Source organism: Boleophthalmus pectinirostris, unplaced genomic scaffold (genome assembly GCF_026225935.1).
Source record: "Boleophthalmus pectinirostris isolate CB_2022bp ecotype Guang Dong unplaced genomic scaffold, ASM2622593v1 HiC_scaffold_22, whole genome shotgun sequence".
Classification (NCBI taxonomy): Eukaryota; Metazoa; Chordata; class Actinopteri; order Gobiiformes; family Gobiidae; genus Boleophthalmus; species Boleophthalmus pectinirostris.
In genome coordinates, this window is record NW_026571190.1 from 9,228,075 (window position 1) to 9,239,341 (window position 11,267).

The 11,267-nt window shown below is 38.4% G+C and overlaps 2 protein-coding genes across 2 annotated transcripts in view; one reads left to right on the top strand and one right to left on the bottom strand.

Annotated features, from left to right (window-relative positions):
- Nucleotides 1-9,443, bottom strand: part of gatb (glutamyl-tRNA(Gln) amidotransferase, subunit B) — a 32,731-nt gene extending 23,288 nt beyond the window's left edge. The window contains exons 1-3 of the mRNA XM_020932982.2: nucleotides 9,124-9,443; nucleotides 8,498-8,651; nucleotides 7,423-7,536 (exon numbers count right to left, since the gene is read on the bottom strand). Coding sequence (XP_020788641.2) covers nucleotides 7,423-7,536; nucleotides 8,498-8,651; nucleotides 9,124-9,272 — 417 coding nt within the window. The 5' untranslated portion in view covers nucleotides 9,273-9,443. The remainder of the gene's footprint in view (nucleotides 1-7,422; nucleotides 7,537-8,497; nucleotides 8,652-9,123) is intronic.
- On the top strand, nucleotides 9,404-10,846 carry dctpp1 (dCTP pyrophosphatase 1). Its single transcript, XM_020932988.2, has one exon. It carries the CDS (start codon nucleotides 9,531-9,533, stop codon nucleotides 10,035-10,037), a length of 507 nt encoding a protein of 168 aa, XP_020788647.1. The 5' UTR covers nucleotides 9,404-9,530; the 3' UTR covers nucleotides 10,038-10,846.
- Nucleotides 10,847-11,267: the final 421 nt, after the last annotated feature.

Sequence of the window (11,267 nt, forward strand, 5' to 3'; positions counted from 1 at the left end):
GATTTGAATGCTGCTAAACCAGGGAGCTCATCTTAGATTTCAGACGAAACAAAAGCACAGCTGCAGGGTGCATTATCCACAATGAAAAAGTTGAAAATGTTGCTTCTTACAACTATCTGGGTACGTTTCTTTGACAACCAACTTAAACTGGATGTGAAAACTGCATCTGTTGTCAAACATGGTGAGCAGAGACTGCACATTTAGAAGAAGTCCTTTTCTATTCTGTGTCACTTTTATCAGTGCTCAATTGAAAGCCTATTGTCTTTCTTTTATTTGTTGGTTTAACAACATCTTTGTCAAAAAATAATAACAGTTAATTTTATCGTTAAAATCTGTTCTAAAATCACAGGAGAGCAGCAGACAGACTTCCTTTTGTAAAGCACATATTTTACAAAAAGCCAAGATGTTTCTTAGCTCATAGAGTCATATTTTGAGTTTTCTTTACAGCCCTGAAGCTATCACTATGTTTTTCCCTATTCAAAAACAAATAGATATTTGAAATCTTTTATTCCTACTGCCAATCCCCTTTTAAAATTCTATGTAGATGTAATATCTCAGAGCTCCTCTTTGTTCAGAATGTGCTGAATGTTTATTTGTCACTATGTGCTTTTTACTGCTCAAACCAATAGCCTGTGGTGGGATTAATAGTCATCTGAACCTGAATCATTTTCGTCTCATTGTTTTTAGGACTGCGCAATATGATCACATTAAACTGATATTGGACCATGTAAAATCTTCCAAGTTTGACAATGGCAAGACAGGATTCACTCCTCCAATTGGTCGGTCTCTGTCATGGTCATAGACTGTATATACAAATAGACATCGCTAACGTGTTCGCCGCCTCGTTCCAAATAAGAAGTTTGTGTGTGGGTTCTTCTGGATACTTGACCTCACCTCCCATTGACTTATAGTGGAATACTGCCATCCCTCTCTCTGTGACTGCTGCTGTGAGCCTCATTTTGGTCTTAAAAAATTAACCCTGATATTTTGTCAGTCAAAAATCCTATTCATAACATAGAGCCTGGCTGTAAATTCGCTCCTGTAACTGTTAGCATCACAAGCTTTATTTGGGTGACGCTGAAAGTCCTGGGTGACTTCACACTCTCTTAGTCCACTTCTTTTATACACTCGGTGGTCATGGTCTAAGTGGGAGGTACATTCAACCAAGTGAAGAGCAAAGCCACGAAATCTCAAAACAAGCAGACAATTGAATTTAGCTGTTGTGGACTGGTAATTGTATCTTGGTTGGATCTACTTTATTTAAAAGGGCCCATGTTATGCTATTTTCTGATTTTTGTTATTTTTCTTCAACAAAAACATACCCTGGAGATGAATAGAGCTTTATTTTATATTCCCATTGTAATTTTTGAATCTGTATTGTGCTGCACTCGAGAAACGGTTTTGTTTATGAAATGTGCTATGTGAATAAAGTGGATTGGATTCAATATGTTACATAATTATACTATATTATATTATCCACAATACACTATACTTTAACAACTTTATACTTATAAAAGTATTACAGGCTTCATTCACATATTAACACAATAATCCTGCACATAGTTATGGAAAGGCACAGATGTTTAAAAAATGACAACATTCCATCCATATTAGTCCAGTAGTGTCTTGAATTAAGAGAAAACTGTATGACAGAATATTTTTACAATTAGAGACTGCCAGGATTTAAAGAAAAAAAAGTGAAATGAGTAGTATAGTCATACACGACTATACTACTCATTTCACTTTTTTTTTCCAGTTTCTCAATTTTGGTCAAGTGAATAGTTTTACTTCCAATAGCAACCATAATATTATGATAAGGCTACATTCAGACTGCAGGGCTTAATGCTCAATTCCGATTTTTTTGTGAAATCCGATGTTTTTGCGAGGTCGTTCACATTTCCAATTAAATGCGACTTGTATGTGAACTACAGTGTGAACATTAAACGGCCCAAAAGTGTCCCGCATGTGCACTGGAGGAAACGATGACGTCAACCACAGCGAGCGTGCTCTCTGTTTACGGAAGTTGTCCAAACATGGACACGAGCACTGAGCACCTGGCGATTTTAAAGTTTCTATTGTACCGGAGCCAGAACATGAACAACTTACTTGTTTTAAGGAGGAGATTTAGAAGGAGAAGGACGAGATTTTTGGCCGTGGTGTTTTGTGGGACAGCGGCAGCAACATCTGTTGAAAGGAACGTGTGGATGTGGAGACGTAGACAAAAGTGGTGAGTGGTGATGTGCTTCTCTTCAGTGACACGGAGTTCATTAACAATTTTCGCCTACTTCAGCGCAGAATAGTGGCGTTTGTGGCTTGTTGATAAAGTGTAGGTCGGATGAATGTGCTTTAGCCGTTCAGACTGAAGTCGCATGTCAAAAGATCGGATATGTATCCGTTTCAGGACCACATATCGAAGTGGCCTGGGTCACATTTGAAAAAATCGGATCTGTGTCGTTCAGACTGTCAAATGATCAGACACAGGTCACATAGGGGCCAAAAAAATCTGATTTGGGTCACTTCAGGCTGCAGTCTGAACGTAGCCTTATAAAAATAAATGACAAAAGATATTTATTTTGAAAGAAAGAAATTACCCCTGCCTTTTGGATGGTCTGGGCTTTGATGATATTCTAGTTAAGTAGAAGGATTCTATTGTAGTACTCAGTGCTACTTCCTGTATTTTTGCACTTTTCAACTTTTTTCCACAAACTGCCTCTTGTTTGATGTAAAGCCATGATAAATATTGTCCACAGGTACTACCCCAACAAAAAACAAGTCATAAATATAAAAAGGAGAAAACCTGTCATACGCACTTTAAGCAGTATTCAAAGTAGTTCATTTGGGCTCTTTGCCAGTGAATGAGAGACCACTCCACTGGCCATTTGTCACCTGTCCTCATCTGCCCCTCTCATGTTCTGCTACCATTCCAACTCTGAAGAAGGAACACCACTCAGACAACCCCATTAATCATTTAATGAGCGACTGAGGTGTTTTACAAAACGCAATCAGGGCTTTCTAGTGGACCATATCAATAATGTACGAGGCAATTTACAACTGTATTTTTCAAACGGCGTGCTTCCCAAGTCGTGTTCTCTGCTTTACAACTACTGATTACACCAAAAGTTGAATCAAATAAACCATGCGTATTTAAGCTTGTTTAACGATAGGGTTCAAGTAGCATCACACCATTCCAAAAAAGTTTATCAATTTGAGAGTAAGGACAAATTAGCAGTTATCACGGTAATTCAAAATTCAAAAGACTATTATATCTCATATACACATATAAAATGTAGGTAGAGGAAGGGTCAGTGCTGTTGAGTTTGTCTTTTCAGTAACACAATGCAGATGCTTTGACCTGATTTATGATATCTCTGTAGGCCTAAAACTAAAACTGACATCTGGCTTCTGTGTCAGCATAAATTAACAAAGGTTTGTTTCACCTTAATTAAGGTTAATCGTTTGCCAAGTTGCCCAGGGACAGCAGATGGAAACTAGCTTCAGCTAAATCTAGTGTAAAGCATCTCCTTTGATGAGATGAATATGTTTACTCATGCTCCCTGTTCAAATGAACCAATAAACTAGAAACTAGAGAAACTAGTTCAATATACACCACCAGTCAAAACACACCTTCTCATTCAAAGTTGTTTTTCTTTAGTTTTTCTTTTCTACATTTACACACAGAAGATAACATATTTAAATAGCTGAAGTAAATATTTTATTTAAATTTGATTTCAAATTCCTCAAAGTAGCCACTCTTTGCTTAAAGGTGCATTGAGTAACTTTTGTAGTGGAGGGTCTATCAAACGCTTTTCTCCTTGGAGATGTTGTTGTTTTGTGTAGATTTTTTCATAATATGGCATAAAACCTTTCTATCTTCATGGAGACCAAACCAAACCAAGTTACAGATCAGATCTGTGGAGAAGTGACCCTGCTCACAGTCAGAATGCCTGTAGGTATTTTTGAGCTATAAAACTACCTCGAACTGAATAAATGTAAAGTAGAGCTGTTTAAAGTCATACCGTGGAACATTCCAGGCAGATCAAACACATATCCATAGAAATAAGCAGGTGACAAACCCTCCACCAGAAAAGTTACACAGTGCACCTTTAAACTATACAATAAAGTCTCCTGAAATGGTTTTCAATCCAAGGTGGTCAGGTCAGGATCATAAATGCCAATTAATGTTAAAAGCAATGATCAAAACAAAGGATAGCTATTTTTCAAAATCTAAAATCTGAAACAAGTTTGGAGTTTTGAGTTAATTTTTTCCTGTACTGCATTCCTTGTGTTTACGTTTATAGTTTGGATGCCTTCAGTGAGAATCAACAGTGTAAATAATCATGCAAATAAAGACGAAACATAAATGAAAAAATGTGTCCAATGTTTTGACTGGTAGTGTATGTAGATGGATTTTCTGTTTGGTGATTTCCTTCAAAAACAAACAATCACCCATAGAGTTATAGACCTTCATCTGGAACGACACCATAAAATCCTCTAATGTCATGAACTTCACCTATTGGCCTATGGAGGGGCAGACTAACCTCTCGGAGTAGCAGATGGAGCTAAAGCCAAGGAGTAAACAAAAGAGGGTTTGGGGCCGCCCTGCCTGCGCCGCCGAGTTATTTGGCGTCAGATAGGAAGTGTAATCTGGCATTATCGTCCATGCTGTGTGTGTCAACGCCTGGGAATGGATCCGATGGAGGTGATGCAATCTTGCGTAAACACGGCTGAGAGCAAGAGGAAACCAGCGGTAATCCCGACACTTCTGGAGGGGATTTTAGGCGGAATTTAGAGATTGTGCACTCAACACAAGAGGGGAGATGATGTATCCTGACGATAGAAATATACAGCTGTCTCTTTTAGATAAATGTTTGAAATAAAAAGGTTGATTTTACTTTAAACATAGCATGTGGTGGTGTAAACAAGAGTTATATCAGGCAGGGAATTGGAGCATTTGAACATTTCCAAATGTTCAAAACAATCATATTGCTTTATCACAGGGTGCTCTAAGAAGATGAATACATTTTTTTACTGAATTTCATTTCATGTATTATTTTGTTAAAGGCCCTATATTATACAAACTGACTCTTATGAGCTTTAAGCCATGTTACAATGTTGTTACATCATCAAAAACATACCAGGAGTTGTGTTTTGTTTCCCTCAAACATGTTGTAATCCTGCATTATTAGCTTGTCTACATCACAAGGTGGAGCACAGTGTTTTCCACTTAAAATAACTCATCCTAATTTAGCATTTTGTGTGTTCAATTTGTGCAAAATGAAAACACAACACCAGATATGTTTCTGACAAAGAAACAACATAAACAAGATCAGAAAATAGCATAATATGGGCCCTTTAAATCTTAACATGATCACAGCTCTAGGATATATCTATATGTTACTTGCCTGAAAGTTAACACAGTTACCTTAATATTATTTTTGTTTTATTTAGTTTTAACAATATATCATCACTTAAACTTTTTCTTATATTCAGTGTCATGGCATTGATTAGATTTCAGTTGCCAGTACAATCTGCTATTTATTTATTTATTTGTTTCTAATGCTGTTTCTCTGGTGGTAATTTAGTCGTCAAAGTTGGAAGCTCCTTTAAAATGTATTCATTATCTTAAACTAATTGACTGTTTCACGTATGATGTACTTACTATAATTATGTCCTGTAAAACCTTTTGGAATTTGGAGCGTATAAGGAGTATAAACATTAAAATATTGTGATAGCACAGGAAAGTGTGCATGCCAGGATTTTTTACTTTATACTTTAAAGACTCTTTAAAGACAAAGCAGCAAAAAGTAATGTCCCTGTTCCTTTGCTCTGAACTTGCTCAATACACCTATGAGCTATTTGAACAAACGTTAGAAGGAGATGTCAGGCTGAACTCGCTATTACCCTGCTCCCCAGAAGAATTTGAAAATTGAAAGAGGCTTCTGTCATTTTGAAGTTCCCTTGACATTTTGTCTTTTACACGTGAACCTGAAAATGTCACTCACAATAGCAGCAGAATTACCTTCAGGCTCTAAGGGTTAGAAGAACTTTGCCTTGCGAGAGCTCAATTACTGTGAAGAGAGGGAACTTCACTTTAGCACTAGGACTGCTGAATGTACGACTTGTGTCAAAAGGTTTGGACAATCATTCTTCAGCTTCTACTGTTACAGAAAGAATTACTACTTAGTTAGAATGTTTTGCTTTTTTAAATCATTTTTATTATTCAGTGTTTATTGATTTTTTCTATATTTTACTATCACTACATCTATCATTATTACTGAAGAAATAAATGTCACCATTTTCATATATTTCAGGTCAAAGCACAAAAACTATCATGTACTATTAAAGCAGACCTCTTATGCAATATACATTTTTTTGAGCTTTTAACCATGGCATAGTTTATTACACTTCTCATTCACTCTTTCAAACTGCTCTGTATTTACCTTGTTTTCCAAATTTATGTTCTTAATTGGTGATATGCATAGGATTTGGCAGCGTTGTACTACTCGCTAGCATGATATGCAGCTATCCATAGGAGGTGCCGACAACTTCACAACTCTTTGTTTCGATGACATTTATGGTAATGGAAGACCTGTTTCTTTTTGCCGTCATTTTAGATGAATATTGTTCAAATTATAACATAATGATCCATAGGAGTCCTAACTATGTAGCAGACAGCACAATATGCTGTCTTTAAATGAACAACTCCTTATCTCACTATTTGATGAGCAGACTGAAGAGAAAACTATTGGGTGTGTATCAAGATCTTGGCTGCGTAAGCACTAGCAGCAACACTTAATAGATCTAGGTTCCTATGTCTTTTAAGCCTTTATAGCACTGCAAAGGGGCTATTTGGTCAGCATTACCCCAAGAAAGAGAATGTAACGGAACCATTAGGAAACAATGGCAGGTACTTCAAAGAAACTGCGTGTTGAAGTCTATAACAGCACCACATACTGTTCAGATCTGCTTGAATCTGAAAGTCTATTGGTCATAATCCATTTAACAGCTGCATGGTGCCTGGGAAATTACAGTACAGAGCTCTGATGTTAGCCAGCTGTGGTGAAGACTCAAATAGCGATGTGTTTAAAAGGTGTCTCTTCAAATGATCAGCAGGGAAGCAAATGACCTGTGGCTAATGTCAAAATAGACGTGCGATGTAGAAAATGAGCTGACAGAATATTGGTAATTTTCTTTAATGGCTGCTCCTCTGCACTTGGAGTGAATAGTATTTTGGCCGCTTCAGCAAGATTCCCTCACATTTTCAATCAGGCTGCCAGGGTTCACTAGAAGAACTAAGAGCCACATGAGGACAGCTTATGCCATTCAAATCAATAGAGCAGAGTAATGTATAGGACAATGGCAGTTTTGTATGGCGGTTTGGTAATTCTTGCAGTATGGTTGGTATTAGAGGGAGAGACTTACGGGGAGGTCGGCATAGAAGTAGTGTTTTCGGTCAAACAGGGACCTTCGGTTGATGGTGCAGTGAAGAGCCAGACCTGTCATAACTGCTGCCTCCACGCATCGCTTGTTGAGGACCTAAAGATTCAAGCCAAATGTTTTTTTTGTTTAATACCATATACAATAATAACCATTACAATATGAATACCCTAATGCTGAAGTTAAACCAATTAGAAAGTCTGAACCTCACAATATCATTTGTAAAATTACTTGAAAATAAAGTTTGACAATGAAGATTTATTGATCTGTACTAATCTGAAAAGAGTCTGGGTACTAGGGCTGGATATGTAATACATATCCTGCCTATCCTCCACAATATCCTGACAGTCGTACATTGATACAGTGCATGTCCTGATACATGGATATATATTTTATAACTTATATAATAGGGTTAAAATTTGATTATGTAGTTATAGCATGTAATGTAGTTGTAGTGATTATGTAGAAATTGGAATTTCATGTTCATACTGCAATTTATAGCAGAATACAATTTTCCTGTTAATAAGTCACCTTTTCACCACAGCACATTCAGGCTTAATGCAGTAGTGAGCAGACAGTTAAGTGTTTAACTCAGCAATTTATAATGAATGTGTTGTTTAAAAGTATCATGATATTCATCTCTATATTGTTCCACGTATTACCTCCGAGAAATCCATCCTGTTATTTAGACATATCAATATTTATAACCCATAGACTTTATATATAACATAACTGTTAGTGAGTTTCATTTGATTGGAACCGAATCGAGCCTGTGGATGACATCACAATCTCTTAGTCCACTTCTTTATACAGTCTACGGTACAGCCCTACTGGGTACTTCCTCTTGTAGGCAATTATGCACAATACAGTGACTGAGGTACATTATACATTATTCATATTTTCCCCACGAGGGATAATAATTGTCTGCATTTGTCCCATCTTTACACTCCACTGGGATAACCTGCAAAAAGTACAGCGCTCTGGAACCCATCTCCTAATCTTGACTGGAACTACCTCTGTCAGTGGTACCACCAGTTTAGAGCAGAGTTTAGTGACTTACAGGTAATGTGCCAGGTAAAGATGCATCAAAGAACGAGACCAGGGAGTTTGGGGGAGCAGAGAAGCGCATGGGTGAGGCAGAGAACAGTTTGGTGTTGGCGCGAATCTGAGCGTGGATCTCTAATCCCACGACACCCACCAGCTCTAGGGGAGAGCTGCAACATAGGAGCACAAACAGCACTGGTCAATTACTTACAAGGCATCAATGGATCTGTACATTACAGCAAAAGATGGTGCATTGTGGGACATCTTATTGTTGCACGTTGTATTAATGTAATTTTTATTCATAATTATTTAGCATTACAAAGCAAAAGAAGGTACAATTCTGTTACTTTCACAATTTTGTAAGAGTGAATACGTTTTGACATTTATCCAACAACCATTTTCAGTTGTGAAACAGGTTCACTCTAAAAACATCTGTCCTATCGGCACTATTCAACGTTCTTTTGCCACACCTGAACAACTGAGGAATTACACAGATATTTAACATTATGACATCTATCATCTGATCTTGTGAAAGAGCAGAATTTGCTTCTCATGCGACGTGGGGACGCAGAGAAATAAATTTGAAAGCAGTTTCCAGCAAAGGACACAAGTGAAATATCGATTTTGAGGTGGTCGTTTTACCTTTTTGGCTTCGCTTGTGGTTGACTGGCGCATTTTGCAGCTGATGAGCTTATTCTCCTGCATATACATAAAGAAATATGATACAGACGAGGCATTTGTTTATTAAAATGACACAGAAGTTCACTTGCGGCTGCAGTAGAGGCTGCCATGCTTCTATCTGTCACGCTGCACTGTTTAGAATGGGAAATGTAGTTTTTAGAAATTCCCGGGGACACGTACGTCTAGCGGACTGTTTAGAAAGAAAAACTACAAATCCCATTCACAAAGGCGGTAAGCGGCTGGCGGAAGTTGCGTCAGATCCGTCCTCCTCAACTGGCGGGATTTGCTTTCACGTTTTATAAGCGTTGAGAAGTTTGTTGTGAACACCGCTTCAAGCTCCAGCCAAACAGCACGGTTTACGAACAAAAATGATGGCTACAAATGGAAAAGAAACCTGCGAGGAGACGAAGGTGAACGGCGTCGCAGCGGAGCAGTTCAAGACGCTCCAAAACGGGCAACCGGAGCCGGGAAGCGCTACTACTTCCACTGAGAACAGCCGGTTTACCTTCAGCTCGGAGCCCACCATGGAGGACATTAGGCGCTTGCAGGCGGAGTTCACCGACGAGCGCGACTGGAATAAGTTTCACCAGCCCCGGAACCTGCTCCTGGCCATGATCGGGGAGGTGGGCGAGGTATCGGAGCTGTTCCAGTGGAAGGGAGAGGTGGCGGAGGGGCTGCCCGGCTGGAGCGAGGCCGAGCGGGAGCAGCTGGCGCACGAGCTCAGCGACGTGCTCATTTACCTGGTCGAGCTCGCGGAAAAGTGTCGCGTGGACCTGCCTCGCGCCGTGCTCAAGAAAATGGCGCTAAATAAGTTGAAATACCCCGCTAGCAAAGTACACGGTTCTGCCAAAAAGTACACAGAATACACGGACTGAGTACTGGGGTGCTGGCAACTGAAGGGACATTTGTTGCAATAATGTCTACTGCTACTGGACTGCCAAATATGGACCTTTTAATGTAAACTGTTTTAGAGTTTTACAGTTGAACGAGTCAGCTGCTGTTCTGTCAATAATGTTTTTATCCTATAAGTTGGTGCTTAAAGATCGCATATTGTGCCATTTTTAGATTTATGTAATGTTTCTTGGTCCAAAACATACATGGAGTTGTTTAACACACAAACCCTGCATATTTAGGCAGAGTTCTCACATTTTTGAGCTTTGGAGATGTATATAGCCTAATAATATAATTTACTCAATTACTCAAATGTGTGTTAATGAACCAAAACACCACTCCAAGTATGTTTTTGAGGAGGTAACTTTATAACATGGCTTAAAGCTCATAAGAATCCATTTTGTGTACAATTACATAGGACTTTTTTAGAGCACATTAAGTATGCACTTGTGTGAAAAGTTGGCTGAAAGTTTTTAAATCCTGTTTTTAGCCAGATAAGTCAATTTTCACTGGCCCAGTAGAGCAAACTGGGCAACTGCGCCTTTGGGGGGAAAAACTGTTTTCTGTGACCTATTTAGATGTTCTGCTGCAAGTGGGACTGGCAGCACCACTACTCTGCATCTTGATGGCACCAGAAAAGTGTCAACTGTGTGGTTTTGTCATCTGAGTGAAAAAAGAATGCAGTACTGTGTGGGAAGTCTTTGTTCTTTTCAGCTGGGGTGGGGGTGTCATATTTTTTGGTTACATAACAGCTGTCACCCATTTTTCCAAAAGTAAAATTGGCGTAACTCACTCCTGTGTGTTGGATCTTTTATTTCCATTTTGTAAAAAGTTACTGTTTTTGGGTGGACAAAAAAACATTTCAAGTAAACTAAAAATGCCACTAATGCTTATTTTTTGCTTTAACTGTGCACCTTTAACTTGTGACTGTGACTTTGCTGAGTGCAGCTTCTTGTCTGTAGAGGTTATTGCTTTGCTGGAATATTCCACAGTATGGCATTAAATTTATCTTCTCAGGTTTCTGTTGTAAAATACCTTGAAAACCATGTATTTTAGTGTGTTCAGGGTCACCTCTTCACTTGAGATGTAACAATAACCAAAATATTGTGATATCATATCGTCAAAGTTCTCACAGAAATATCGTGGACCATCACAATATATCAAATTACAAGTCTCTTTGTTTAAATTAAAAGTTATGGCGCAGCAATAGCTTA

What these genes read in the sequence shown, in the direction of transcription:
- dctpp1 (XM_020932988.2), top strand. Translation starts at nt 9,531, where the DNA reads ATGATGGCTACAAATGGAAAAGAAACCTGCGAGGAGACGAAGGTGAAC.